The sequence below is a fragment of the Tetrao urogallus genome (assembly GCF_951394365.1).
Source record: "Tetrao urogallus genome assembly, chromosome: 8".
NCBI classification, from domain to species: Eukaryota; Metazoa; Chordata; class Aves; order Galliformes; family Phasianidae; genus Tetrao; species Tetrao urogallus.
This window is the reverse complement of record NC_136821.1, coordinates 14,767,638-14,782,604: the sequence shown is the minus strand read 5'-3', so window position 1 is coordinate 14,782,604 and position 14,967 is coordinate 14,767,638. Positions and strand designations below refer to the sequence as shown.

Here is a 14,967-nt window from a genome sequence, read left to right as displayed (position 1 = left end):
GGGTGTGCCGGCGGAGGAGGTGGCAGTGCGGTGACCCACCCCCAGCTGTGCCCACATTGGGCTGGGGGGGCTGCATCCACACCCAAGCCGTGGGGGCTTCGCCCTGCACACCCCCTCCTCGCCCCTTTGCTGGTGGGATCCACATGCTGCTATTTGTGTGTGTGCGTGCGATGTGTGTGTGTGTGTGCAGGGCTGGGGAGTGGGGACCAGAGGTTGTACCCAGGGCTCCCGGTAGCTGCAGCTCTATGGGGAGGCTTGGGGAGGGAGCTCTGGGTGCTTTGTGGGGTAATGCCATTCCCGTCCCTGGATTGTGGCAGCTGGAAGGAAGGGAATGTGGGTACTGGGACCAAAAGAGAGGCACACCCAAACCAGTGCCTTGTATGGAAAGGATGGCGTGGATGTGGCACGAGACCCATGACTTGGTTGCATGGGTGCTGCCAGGGCAGCAGGCTTGGAAACAGGACCCAAAGGCAGCACCACAGCCATCCTGACTGCAGGGACAGTGTAATAGCATGGGGGAGCTGCTCTGGGATTGCATCCCGGGGATGCAGCCCTGCAGGAGCAGCACAGAGGAAGCATCTCCCTCCTCGCCTCCCCCAGGCTCAGCCCCAAATCCCTGCATTTGCACCCAATGCTATAAACCCCCCAGGTGCTGCCCTCCCACCCCAGCACCCCACACCCTCAGGGTATCTCATTGCTGCTTGCCCGCTCTGGGGTCTGGGGGGTCCCATCAGAGCCGCAGCCACAGTCACACATCTTTCTTTATTTATTTATCTGCTCTTTGTATGTACCGTAGCCGAGAGGCACCATGGGCGCGTGCAGGGTAAGAGGGGAACGGGAGGGTTGGGCAAGCTGGTTTATTTGGGAGGGGGGATTTTTTTTTTTTTTTTTTTTTTTAATGAAAAGCAGAAATTATTTAAAGATTATTTTAAAGCACAGTTTTGATTGTGATTGTTGTCCAGGGTGAAGCAAGCTGACAGCAGGTGTACTTTTGTCTCTTCACTGGATGTACCTTTCCTGGTCGGGGACATGGCCCAATAAATCTGTCATCTTCCAGGCGGGTACTGCGAGCTGTGGTGTGGGGGGAGCCAGCCCCATGATGGGTGCAATGTGGTCAGCCTGCAGCCCCCAGGGTGAGCAAAGCATGCTGAGTTGGGCCGGCAGCTCTGGGAGAGAGATGCTCTATGTAGGGTACACCTAAGCTGTTGGGATCCCCTCTCCATCCCACCCCATGCCCCGTGCTCACTGTGGGGACCATCCCAGCAGTTCCTCATTCCTGCCCTGCCCATACCTGTCTGTCTGTGCACCCCTGCCCCATATCCACTGCATATCCCTGCCTCGATCCCATAGTGGAGTTGGAGCAGGGTTTTTCCCGAGACCCCATAGCACAGTGCGTGTACAGCAATCCAATGGCAACGTCTGATTTAAGGGCTCTATGAGGCAGCATGGCTAATTTAATTAGGTTCTTATTACAGGGAAGGACAAATTGGTCCCCGGAGGGCCCTGGGGTCAGGCCTTGGAGAGGCGCTTTATGGAGTGAGATTTCAATCAGGGGCTGCATGACGGGAGCCTGAGGCGGGAGCTGTGGGGCAGAGGAGACACCCTGGCCATGCTTTCCCCCCCATCTCAGCACCAGCCCAGTGCTGAGCCTGACTCCTCCTGTGCCTGTTGTGCCCTGTGGTTCTGTGGGCATTGCCAGACCAGATGGGTATCGGTGGGCATGGTGGAAATGGTCTTTGCCCCTTTAGAGGATGCTGTGAGTACAGGGGGCTGCCAAAGGAGGTCCCACCTCCCATAGGGTGGGAGCAGGGAAGTGTGGGGAGGGTCCCAGATCATGGCAGCAAGGGGAAGGGAGGGGATCCAGAAATAGGATTTTGGATTGTTTCTCCTCCTGAAGCCCCATGTGCTCCTCCATAGCCACATATAGCCCCATGGCAAGGACAGTGAGGACGAAACGATGCCAGTTCTGGTAGTGGGGTCCCACTGGTGCCCTGTTCCATCCCATGCCGCTGCTTGGTGATGGATGGGGATGCCGGTGGGTGGCCGGCAGAAGGGCCGGGTCGGGGAGGGTACCACAATGGCTGTCTCCCCATCAATTTGTCCACATTACCATATGAATTGTGGGCGGGGGAGAGAGGAAGAGCATGTGGCGGTGGGGGAACCCCCCCACACGTCGCCATCTGGGACATCACGGCCGTTCCACACCCATCCAGCACTGTCTGAGCACCTTAACCCCCTCCCGGCCTCACATCAGGGGAGGAGAGGTCCCACCCCCTATTCAAAGCCTTGAAAAGGATACAAGGCCAGGCGATGTTAACAAGAGTGGGGGGCAGCCCCTTCCCCGGCCCTCCCGTCTGTCCCTCTCTCCAGAGCCTTCTGCTGCGGCTGTGCTCCCATCCCAGCCCGGCACTGGGCTCCCAGTGGGGTTCGGGAGCCATTGCCATAGGGAAGAAGTGAGCACCCCACAAGCATCTTCTGCTTGTGGGACAAGAGTGGGGCTGAGTTCCCATGCAGGGGGATCTCAGGGCCAGAAGGGGTTCATCCCCCCCCCCCCCCAGCACCACCGGATGCTGCAGCTCCAGTCTGCTCCAGCCTCCAATCTCACTTCCATTAGCTTAATTTCTCTTAATGACTTTTTGGAGCACTGCAGCTCCAGGGGCAGGACCCTGATCTCTGCAGCACTGTTCGTGCCACTCTGTCCTTTTCCCCATGGCTGTGGGGTACGCAGGAGAGCGGGACACACTGTGCGAGCATGCGGGATGAGGAAGGCTTTAATCAGGACCCTTTCCTTAATAAATCACCCCATGCCCTCCCTCCCGCTCTAATAACTGGGCCCCACCACCACAACAATGCACCTAATGGAACGATTTATTTTCATAATGGTGCTGGTGGGGAGAAGGGGTGGCCAGGGCGGAGACAGCACGCTCTGGGGCAGGAGTTTCTAATTAGTGAATGAAATTTGATGTAAAGCTGGAGGAAGATGGATTTGCTGCTTGACAAGGGGCCTTTCAGCTCATCAAATGTGCCCAAACAGGGAGGTAAATTAAATTATTTCTAATCCTTTGCTAACCTCTAGGGAGCCACCCCACCTCCCCCTTGCCAGCAAAGGGTGGGACTGCTCCTGAGCTGAGGAGGTGCTGACAGACTGCACCTGAGGGGAAGGGATCAGAGTCTGTGAAGGGATGGGCATGGTGGAGTGGGATGGGGTGGGATGGGGATAGTGGGATGAGGTGGGTTGCATTGAGACGGGATGCAATAGGATGGGATGGATGCGATGGGTTGGATGCAATGGGATGGGATGAGATGAAGTGGGATGGAGTGGGCTGCCACAGGTTTTGCAGGGAGGACGGGGAAGGCAAAGGTGGTGGCAGAGGGTAGAGCTGCAAATGCTCAATAAGTAATCAAATGATGATCTTGGTCCAAGCCCCCCATCCATGCTCATCATCCCAAAGAGAGCTGGAGCAGGGCTGAAATGCAGCCAGCAGTAAGGCATTGGCATCTGAAGCCTCCAGGGCATTGGATTTTGAGGAGGTGACTGATCCTGAAGAAGGTGAAGGGGATGTTTGGGCACAGAGACCGTGCACATAGTGGTCCCAGCACAGAATGGGGGCAATGTGGGAACAGAGGGGCTGTGTCTTATTGCAGAGGGGGCTCCGCAGCAGCGATGGGGGCTGGCTCTGGGAACAGGCGCAGAGCGATCTGTGCTGAGCCAACACTCCAGGAATTTAATTTGTTTAATATATTCCCTGGGAAAGAAGAAAATAAATAAGTGGCACCTTGTGTGCCCCCATGGCTCACTCTCGCAACGGAGGTGTCAGCTTAACGAGCCGAAGCCCTCAGCCTGATTAACCAGCCACTGTTCCCGCTAATAGGGAGCCACCGAGCAGCATGATTGATGTAAGGGAGCATTATCCCAGCAGCACGCTGCTGCAAGGAGGTGCTGTGCCTCAGCCCCTTGCTCCTGCCCAGACACAGGTCAAGGGCAGAGATGGCTCCCAGCTCCCTGGGGCAGATACCCCCGCCTCACTGCTCTGCCAGGCCAGGCTTTGGGACCGCGTGGCTGAGTGCTGGGTCTTGGCTGTGCCAAGAGGCCAGTGTGCTCTGAGGCCACTTGGGAACACTGAGGCACAGGGATGGTGACAACCCAGGTGCTTGGCAGCTTTAATCTGCGGACCCCCTGCCACACCACTTTGTCCCATCCATTCCTCACTCAGCCACTTCTGCAGACCTAGAAAGGTCCTCCTTGCCCGTCCTTTCATCTGTCCCCCCCCAATAGGTGCTCTGGGCGTCATTGCAGAGACATCACCCATCCCTGCTGTCCCTGCCCCGTGCCATCGTCACCCCCTGCTTTGGGGAAGGGTTAATCAGCAGCCAGCGAGACAAGGTAATAAATGGCTGTTATCTCGTTAATGAGCTGACATTAATTAGAGCCCAAGGTCCTGGGAGGAGCAGCTGATTTATCCAGTCACCCTGGGAGCAGGTTAGGAGCTGACTCCATGGAAAGCCTATTAGAGGGGAGGAGATGAGGCTGTGCTGGGGGGTCACAGTGTGCTGCACCCACAGCCCAGCCCTGGTTCCCTTCCCTCTGAGTGAGCAGCTCCAGCCCCACAGGATCAAAGCAAAGGATCCTGGAGCTGACAGGATACTTCCCACCTTCCTGAATGATGCCAGGCTGTTAGATACAAAGCCTTCCTCCTAGAAGCCAAATCCTGGGGGACAGCTACCAAGCTGCTGGGGACCCTGAGCTGCCCATGCTAGGGCTCCCACTGCTGCAGGATTGATTAAAAGCTATTATCCCCTTGGTTAACATGCCTAGGCCACCCACAGGTGACTTCTGGTCTGTTCATTTTGTCACAAATCACTGCGGGGATGGCGGTTTGTTTACATTCCCCATCGGCCTCCTGCAGCTTCCCAGAGCCCAGAGATAGGGGCAGTAGTTGATGGCTGGGGCTCCCATGAAACCAAGGGCAACCCAGTCAACCACACAACTCCGCCAGCAGGGCTTGGTGGTCTATGGCTAACCAAAACAGCAGGTTAGGTGCAAATTGAGACACAGTCTTGTCTGTGCCTGGTGTCTGGGATAGACTTGATCCTGGGAAAGTGGGAGTGTGGTCTTCACTGGCAGTTCTTTATCAGGTTGTGGATTTTCCTCGGCTCCCTTGGCTTTGATCTTGCAGAGGGGTGTTATGTTCCTGCCCAAGGTGATGGCAAGGAAATGGCAGGGCTGTAAAACTGAACTACGCTCCTAGATGCTCCCCTGGCCCCCGTGGCTTGCTTCTGAGAGCTACATCACTGCTGATAGATGGTTGGATGTGAGCTGCTCTATGCAACGTTGTGGGTTCCTACAGATTTTAATGCTCATGAGCACCAGAGCTGGGTGTCCATATGGATGTTTGCTCTTCTAATTTTTGTTTTGCTGCTTGGCCTCTATCAGGAGAAAGTTGCATGGAGATGATCTTCTGAACTGGGGCCATTTCCTCTGGCAGTGCTCCTCTGCAGCTCCCTACACACAGAGCGTGAGGTCAAGATGTTTGTGGCTGAGATCCTGGGGTCTGTAACCTGAGCTTTGTGCTCAGGCTGCCACGGCTCCTGTGTGAAGACCCTCCTGCACAGGGAGGGCACGAGGCAGAGGTAAAGGGCCAAGCCACAGCCTTCGTTCTCTTATTGCAATCCTCAGATCTAGTTAGCAACCAGGTGAGCTGTCACCAGAGGAGCTGATGAATGGGGAAGCGAGTTCCCTCCTTCCTGATGCGGGAAATGAAGCTAATCAGAGCTCGGACACCTTAATCCAGCTCTGATCTGATTAATGCCCCTAAAGACTGTGAACTCATCAGCACCCCAGCATCTATCACTGCCTGCATCCCGCCCCTTCTGCTGGGCTCTCCTGGCTCTGCTCTCCTCCCCGTGTGCTGGGTGTCCTCCTGGGAATGTATGTTGTGTAGCTGTTCCCATATAGGGATTTGGGTATGGAGTGATCTTGTGCAACAGAAGGAGGAAGTTGTCCCATCCGTCATGGGACCTTTGGACCTTGGTGGTGTGGGTGCAGGGAGCTCAGTGGGCTCCATTCCAGGCAGGAGGGGCTCAAGAAGAGAAACCCTTGGGGCTGCTGATCAGAGGAGGGTGGGGGAAGTCCCTTGTGCCCCTGTCTTCCTGCTCTATGGAGCCTTAGACACAGGATGCAGAGGTGCAGGCCCATCTCTTGCTCTAAAATCTCAGGAGATTCAGCAGAAAAAAAGGTGAAGGGGAAAGAAACACAGAGATGGGAGCTCCCTTTAGCTGTTAGAATATTTAAGTTGGGCTATAGCAGCCGCCTCTTCTATCTTCCAATGGACCCTTGGCTGGACACAAGCTTGTCCTACTGTATGGGTTTGATGCAAAGGGTGGGACCCAGGGATAGACAGGCACAGATCTGCTCACAGATGTTCTGCCTCTCCCCAAAGGCCAGAGCCAGTGGGTCTGGGCCAGCTCTGCTCCTGCTCACCCACCTGTCCAAGAGCATCCAAGGTTTTCTTCTCCGCTTGTCTCTGGTGCCTTCGTCCGGAGAAGACCAAACTGGGCAAATAAATAAAAATCTGCCCATGGGCGCCTGCTCCATGGGCTTCTTGGGCAGAGAGATGATGCTGGTCGGTGGCCTCTGTGTGCAGCCAGCTCGGGTCCGCTGATGTCCTTGTGTCAAAGAGGTGTAAAGAGGAACGGCACGATGTGTGAAGGGCAGGATCGGGCCCCGGGGTGTGCCGAGGGGCTGCGGAAGCCGGGGGAGGGAGGCCGGGCCGACGGTGGGGGCCGGCGGGGAGCCAATAAGGAGCTGGGGCAGGTGGAGGGGGGGGTTAAAACCCCCCCGTCGGCGGCGGGCAAGCGAGTGCCCGGGAGGAGGAGCGGAGAGGAGGGCTGCCCCTGAGGGCAGCCCCGCGGAGCGCGGCGCGGCGGGACCCCGCGAGTGAATGCCCGCCGGTGCCGGGGTGGTCCGGGGCTGCCCGGCCGGGCGCTGCCCTGGCAGCAGAGCGGCGGGAGGAGGCACGCTGTGTTTCCCCGGGGGGGGCCGGCCGGGCCATGCACAAATCCATGGAGAAGTCCCAAAACTTCCGCATCGAGGCGCTCCTGGCTGAGGAGCCGCCGCGGAGCGCCTCTCCTCCGGGGCTCAGCCCCGCAGGCAGCCCCGGCCCCGCCGGCCGCACCGACACCCCGTCACCTCGAGCTCCCCAGGCTGCCGCTCCCCTCGGCCCAGCCGGCTTCGTCCCCAAACCCGGCTTGCTGCACCTCCCCGGCCCCGGGCTGGGCACCCTGCCGGCCCTCTACCCGCCTGCCGTGTACCCGCTGCCGGCCCTGGGGGGCCAGCACCCCGCTTTCGCCTACACCGCCTTCCCACAGCTGCCGCCGCCCGGCGCCGATCACCTGAAGGCGGCAGTGACCGGTTCCTTCCCGCTGGAGCAGTGGATCCGAGCCGGGATGCTGGTGCCGAGGCTCTCCGACTTCCACGGTGAGTGAGCCGGGAGTGGGGAGAGATCCTCCCGTCGGGCGGGACGGGGCCGGGGGCTGAGGTTCCTCGGAGACACACCAGCGTGGATCGGGAGCACCAGTCCTAGCCCCGGGGCCGTGCCGATCCCGATGCCCGCAGAGCGCGGCAGTTCTTAGGGGAGCTTCGGACGGGGGCTTCCGGGCCGCCGTCCGACAGCCGCAGGCTCGTTGGGCTCCGCCGCTGCGAGATGGAAACGAAAAGACGAAAGCGGGGAGACCAGCCTGCACCGCGAAACGAATAAATGCCACCCGGAGTGGTTGGGAACGAAGCCCCGCTTCCTGGTGCGGTAGTGGTAGGGAGGGATGAGCGGCTGGAAGCGGCCAGAGCGGGCATGGGCAGCACTGGAAGCCGCTGCGTGCTCTGTCCCTCGGCAGAGCGGGGTTCTGTCACTGGCACCACAGCGGGGTCATCCGGTGCTGCCCTGCGCTGGGTGAGTGGGGGCCCGGGCACCCAGATGGCGCAAGGGGACACTTGGCGGTGGGCTGCCAACAGAAAGGCCAGGAGGTTGTCAGGTTCTTAAAAGCCTGGGAGCCGTTTACAGACAGGGAAAAAAGAATGAGAAAAGAAAAGAAAAAAGAAAAAAAAAAAAAAAGTATGGCCAGATAAGTCTGTTAATTAATAAGCTGGCTGGGTGAATAATAGCACAAAAGTGGAGAAATATAATGAATCGACCCATTCTTTGCTGCTTCCTCAAGTTACATCAGGTTGAAGGGAAAAAGACTGTGCCCTTCCTGCAGTGGTTCTCCCTTGCCCCAGGTTCTGCCCCAGGTTCTGTCCCAGGTTCTGCCTCATCCCCAGGCTGTGGGATGGGGCAGACTCTGAAGTGGTCGTGACACTGAGGAGAGCAAAGCTGTGCCTTTGGATCTATGGGCTGCATCCCCTAGGAGTGTCAGTGACAGAAGGAAAAATAATCTGTCATTGCTGGGTGAAGCACCTTCACCTTCCTGCACCTTCCTGCTCCTCTGCAGAGTCCAAATCGGTGCATCTCAGCATCCACATAGTTTCATGTATGGCTGTGTTTCACCAGAGTAGGTTCCCACACTGTCCCTGCACTCTGAGCTCAGCTTCTGCCTGGGATAAAGTGGGCAATTTCCACCCTGAGTGCTTTCAGGGTTTCTTCTGAATTCCTTCCAAGCAGCCCCTCTGTCAGAGCATGGAGACCAAGGCTGGATGCAGATTAGGAGCTGAAGCCTCCTGGTAGGAGAGGGATGAAGCACTGAGTCTGCAGCCAGTCTACATGCCTGTGCCTCCTTCAACATTGCTCCTGACTTGGGACCTGTGCTCATCTTGGGGTTCTGGGTATCCTGCCCCCTTGGTTCCTGTGTCCTGTTCTTTCTGCCATATAGGCACTGTGGCCAGAACCTGGCCCTCATTCTCTACTAGCTCATTCATCTTCTCCTTGTCCCATTCCATTGGAATCATTTAAGATCTCAAGGTTTTTTCCAGCTCTTAAGGGCTTGCTGCAAGTTTCAAAAGGTCTCTTTCCAGCATGCCTTCTCCTGTTCCTGGGTCCTGCCCAAGCACTCAGCCCATGGATGGACAGATGTACTGCCTGGCTGATGCTTCCAGAGGCTGAGCACAGATTTCCATGCTGCTGCTTGTGGCCATGTGTATCTCTCTGGGTAGAAGTGGGCAGACACCTGGGAGAGACCCATCTGGAAGCCTCCTTGGGCTTGTTTTGGGTTACTTCAAGGGAGCTCACTTTGTCCTGTGTTCTTAGGAGATTCCAGGCCTGAACCATGAATGGTTTCCTCCTTTGTCTGCACATGGAGGTGTTGTGCAGGCATGATGTGGTTTGGTCCCTGGAGAAGGAGCAGGACAGTCCCTAAGCTGGAGCAGCTGTGGGATGCATTGCATGTGCTTGCTCCGCTCTCATCTGCATGTGTTGTGGGGTTGGGGTGCAAGGCACTGGGTAGGTGGCTTGAGGCAGTGGGTCCCTGCATGTGGCTACTCAGAGAAGCACTCCTGCCGTTGTATCTGTGGTGCCTTCCCTACCAGCCGCTGCTGCAGGGGCCTCTACTACTGCAATGCAGAGTGAGATGCTGGTGGAAAGCTCTGCATGCAGGAGCAAGAAGGTGTTGGATCCTCTGCTGCCAGCCTGGGTCCCTGTCCCCAGGGCTCAGACCCCCTGTGGCTTCCTGTCCATCCCCCCAAACTGCACAGAGGGAGCGTTAGGTGCCGGTGTGCTGCATGCATCAATGGGAGCTGTGGGTTATTTGCCCTAGCTTGCAGAGTAGTGGGAGCAGAGAGCAGACAGCTGCTCTGGCAGAGATTTGTAGGAGCAGAGTGCAGTGATGCACAGCTACAGGATGGGAGATGCAGGAAGAGCATAGGGCTGCCTGCTGGGACTGGTGCTTGGGTGTGTGCTTGGGGACAGACTGCATAATGGGGCTGTGGGACTGCTCCACTCAAGGCTCTTGTGTCAGCAATGGGGAAACGGGGAGCAGCAGGTTTGGGATGTGCCCTTATGCTGTCCCACAGAAAGCAGGCAGAGCTGCTGGCAGTGGCTGTGATACTGGTGGGACCACCTGTCCTCCCAGCCCTGACATCTGGAGGAACACCTCCGATGCTGGCTGGTGCTCATTTCCTCTCCTTTATCTGCCAGCCCACAAAGCTAAGTGAGGTATAGCTAAACAAAACAAATTAAAACCAAGTGGGTTAATAGCAACCTTGGATTAGCTTTGTTATCAGGTAGATAGAACTGTAACAAATAAACCAATAATTCTTTATAAGCTTTATCTAACTAGCCAGGAGGTAGCTATCTCACAGAACTGGGCTTGGGGACATTGCTCCAGGGCAATCAATTTCTTCACTGATGTTGCAGCCAGATGCTGGACACCCATCAGTGGATTCTGATCCAGCCAAGCTGAAGAGGGATTGAGGCAATCTCTGATCCTTGGGGAGATGTCTGGGCAGAGAGAATCCCTTTTCAAGCAAATGTGTGATGCTGAGGCAGTTGTTGGTCTTTTGGGGGGAGAGCCTCCCTGAAGTGTTCCTTTTCCTATGGGATGGTGGTGGGGATGGAGATATTCACAGCTCAGCTGGCAGAGACCTGGAGGATGCTGTCTGTTCCCTGTGGAGGACATCCCAGAGTGGGCTGAGCTGTGGGCTGGTTGGTGGCTTGGAGTGCATGTCAACAACAGAGGGATTTAGGGTTGCGTTGGGTTTGGTTTTGCCAGCAGCGAGTGGGGTAGGAGGCAGCATGGACTTCTAGGGATGTTACAGTCTGTGATGGTCACCATTGTGCAGAGCATGGACTGGAGACGCTAAGGTGGAGTGACAGACAGAGGGACCATATTCCAGCAGCCAGTCATTTGGGTTACATTCCACTGGTGTTTATGAGCCCCGGCTCTGCTTGTTTGACCCGTCCCACCCTGTGCCCAGGTACCCAGGATCAAACCCAGATGGCGCTCGGTTAATGCCCCTTCATAAATTCCTGCGCTATGCGTCACCACTGTGTTTGTGCAGGGCTCGGGGGGCACTCTGAGATGGGCAGGTCTGGATCAAAGCTGGAATCTGTGGGAGATAACGTTGGTGGGTGCACTGTGCCCTGCAATGAGGGCGAGCCCCTCCGACAGCCCTGCCCTGTGCTGTCCCCAAGTGAGGCATGACTGTGGGGCTCCATCTCACACCACACACTCTGTCTTCCATATGTTCTGGCTGGGGAGCAATTCCCTGCTCAGACGAGCTGGGGAGCAGTGGGACTCTGCAGCTGGAGTGTGGGATGTGGTGGGGGTCTCTCTGTGCCTCTCCAGCCCTTTACTCCCAGCTGCAAACCTGTGTGTTTGGTTGCTGCTGCGGTGCTGGGAGAAGCAGTAAAGCTGAACGCGCTGGGGACAACAAAGCGAGCAGACAGGAGATAAGCAGGGATCAAACACGGCGCAGAGCCACCCCACGCGGGCTGCTCAAAGGCCTCTTTGTTCCTCCTGCTCCGGGCCGGTGATGATAGCAGCCCGGTGAGGGAACCCTCGGCGGTTGGGCAGACACCTGTGCGTCCCTGCAATAAAAAGCAGCGTTAATTTCAGCCACGGGACTGATCCTGCTTGCACACCAAGGGCTGATAACATATCTTGGCGGCAATAAAGCCATAGTTGGGTGGGAGGCGATGGAGGAGGGCAGGCAGAGGGCTGTTCCCTGCTGTCTCCTGACCCTGTGTGTGCGTGTGCCCCGCAGCCACCCCGCAGTCTGCCTTGATGGGGAAGTGCCGCCGGCCCCGCACCGCCTTCACCAGCCAGCAGCTGCTGGAGCTGGAGAACCAGTTCAAGCTCAACAAGTATCTGTCCAGGCCCAAGCGCTTTGAGGTGGCCACGTCGCTGATGCTCACTGAGACGCAGGTACCTCGGGATGGGGGCAGAGGACTGCTGGGGATGTGGGATGGGAAGTCAGGGCAGTGCTGATGTCCCTCCCTTGGCTGCCAGCAGCCCCACTGGCACCCCTTTCCTGGGCAGAGCTGCCTGATGAGATCCAGGCCCTTCCCTTGCTAAGGCCACCCGAGAAACCTTGTTCCACCCACCATTGCATTGCAGAATCTCTCCTCATCTCTCCCTGCACTGTGGGTGAGGTCTTCTCGTGGGGTTAAAAGTCCTCTTTTAATGTCCCTGTGCACGTGTGGTGACATTCTGAGGACTTGGTCCCCTCTGTCTCCTACCCCCCCATGCCAGTGTGGGACAGGGACAGCCCCTGGGACCTTCCAGAGCAAAAGCACTGCAGGATGCTACAGCAAGGGCAGTCCAGGGGTGCTTCGATGCAGGGAAGGCTATGGGGTGAGTGGGGATGGGTTGGGGCGGGAGGAGTGCTGATGGGTACCCATGGCTGTGGTGTGATGGCTGCTCCCTCCTGAGCAGGTGAAGATCTGGTTCCAGAATCGCCGCATGAAGTGGAAGCGGAGCCGCAAAGCCAAGGAGCAGGGGATGGCAGTGGAGCCTGAGAAGCCACGGGGGCTTGGCAAAGCTGACGAGAGCCTGTTGCCCAGCCAGCCCCAGGGACAGGCTGGTGACAGCCCTGAGTTTGTGGGATGCAGCCCCGGATCGGGCTTCCTGCGCCGCAGCGCTGAGCTGGGCTACGGCCCCGACTCTTCCTGTTCAGGGGGAGAGGAGGATGAGGAAGAGGAGGACGATGAGATGGGCACTGCAGAGAGGAAGATGGGCTCTGTGTTGTGAAGAGGGTCCAGGCTGAGGAGTTGGAGGCCTCTTGGCTGGCAGACTGTGCCCATGTACAGCATGGGGCTGAGAGGAGCCTGCCCTCCCTTTAACTTATGTGTGTTTGGAGTCTATTTAATGTATAATTATTCCTGTGTGTATTTGGGGGTTTCCCAACATTCCTCCCCTATAAAGCTGTTATCCGGATGCCTCTGCTTTTCCTTAGGGGGTGGAGCACTGCTTCTCCTGCCCCTGTGCTGCCCTGTCAGTGTCTTGCTTGGGAACAGTGCCAGGGTCTTCTTTAGCTGCAAACTGCCCCTTCCTGATGGCAGGGCCATGACACCCCCCTCCATTCTACCCTTCCCCTGGGTGGTAGAGAAGGATGGTGTACAGCATGCATGCCTGTTGCTTCTCCACTGTGGTCTGTGCTCTGCTGGGCTGCCTGTAGGCAGGGCAGCAGTGGCACCAGCAGCTCTCCAGACACCCAGCCTCCCTGTGTGGCACCGTACTTGTCCCATGGTGATGTCTGATCCACTCTCAGCCCCATTCTATGATTCTCTGAGGACTGTGCTTGTTCTGTCTAGGCTTGGATCAGCTCATGGTAATGGGATGACAACAGCCACCCTCTACTGCCTCCCTAGGAGCCATGGGTTAAGCCATGACACATAAGCAAGCAGGGCTTCCCTTTTCCTTGGGATGCTGAAGGGTTCTGGCAGACCCTATATATAGGAGTGTGTGTGTATACATGTATATACATAATCCTTCCCCTATATACCTGTCAGTGCTTCCTTAGGAGATGCTGTGACAGCAACACAGGTGGAGAACCAGGGGCTGGGGACAGAGGGAAGGGTAAGAGGAGTGCAGGAGTGGACAGCTGTGCTTTGTGGGGGCACAGTGACCCTCAGTGGCTGCTGGCAGCTCAGCAGCTCTCCCTGGGTGCCAGGCATCCTGGGCACCCTGTCCAAAGGTGTGGAGTAGAGAGGGAAAGAAAAGACGGGAGAAGAGGGAGCACCAGGAAGGAGGAGGGGAGCTGGAGGGATGTGACAAGCTTAAAACGTTCACCTTGATGGGCTGTGACAGCTTTAATTTCCAGAGTACAACCATTAAAGTGATGGATGGGAGGCGTCTGTCCCGCGCCTGCCACACACAGGGACTCGGTGGCTGCAGGAGGGGTTGTTTTGCTGCTGTTATTTATGAGATTGTTTTTGCAGGAGCCAGGCACTTATCCAGTGCTGGGGAACTCAGGAGGGGTCGCGGCTGCAGGAGGGGTTGGGGTGCTGATTTACAGCTGCTCACTCGGATGACTCACGGTGTAAACACTGACAAATGCCATTAAAGCTGCATCTCCTCCCTGCCTCTGCCCTAGATCCAGCAGCCCTGCTCTGTGTCGTGCTACACCATGAGGGGTTGTCCAGGTGTTCCTGATGGGGACATGAAGGTCCCCTCCATTCCTTCATTTGCTTTCACCCAATTCCAGAACTGCTTTTGGCAGCGGTCACAGCTTGTTGCTTGGGCCACTGATGTTCCAAGGGTTGGCCTTGCCCCACTGAAGTGCAATCCCATCCCCATGCCAGTGCCCTCCAGCCTATTGCATCCCCCACACATGAGGTACTCCCATTCCTGATCCCCACAGCCCTCTCCCCCACTCCTCCTATGCACCCACACTTCTTCACTGCACCTTTGCGTTCAGCTTCATTTCATCTCTGCCCCTTATCCAGCACCTACCCAGATCTTCTCTTCCCCTTAGGCTCTCTCTGACCCCCCTCCACCCTGCCATCACCTCAGCACCCCTTCATCTATCTGTGCTCCCATCTGCTCCCTGTTCTCCCCATCTGCATTCTGCACCATCTGCACCCCTGTCTGCCACCAAATACATTGTGACCCAATTCATCTCCATCTTCCTATCCTATCTCCTGGTCTCCATCTCCCCTCTGCACCACTTCGACCCCCACATCTGCACGTCCTTATCTGTCCCTGCACACTTTGCATTTCCGTGTATGCCCCCTAAGCCACACGGGCTCCCAGATATGCTCCCTGTGTCCTCCTATCTGCACCCCACCACTTGCCCCCACTGCATCCCCTATCTGCCCCCTGCACCCATGCATCCCGTCTGCGCCCTGAAGCCCTATATCTGCCCCCATACACCCCTACCCGGACCCCCTATATGGATCCCCCTCACCCATCCGACCCCTCCGCACTCCGTACCCTCTCCTTGTCCCACTGCTGCCCCCTGGCGGCCGCAGCCACGCGCAATTTGATCCGGGGCGGCCGCCGTCGTCGCTACGGGAAACGACGCCGCCGCGTCCGGTTGCC

At 57.3% G+C, this 14,967-nt stretch overlaps 1 protein-coding gene across 1 annotated transcript; it reads left to right on the top strand.

Annotated features, from left to right (window-relative positions):
• Positions 1-7,050: 7,050 nt before the first annotated feature.
• On the top strand, positions 7,051-12,675 carry LOC306949327 (uncharacterized protein; the record flags this gene model as incomplete). The annotated part of the gene is made up of 3 exons (XM_079539188.1): positions 7,051-7,477; positions 11,690-11,850; positions 12,361-12,675. 3 exons carry the CDS (start codon positions 7,051-7,053, stop codon positions 12,673-12,675), a joined length of 903 nt encoding a protein of 300 aa, XP_079395314.1.
• Positions 12,676-14,967: the final 2,292 nt, after the last annotated feature.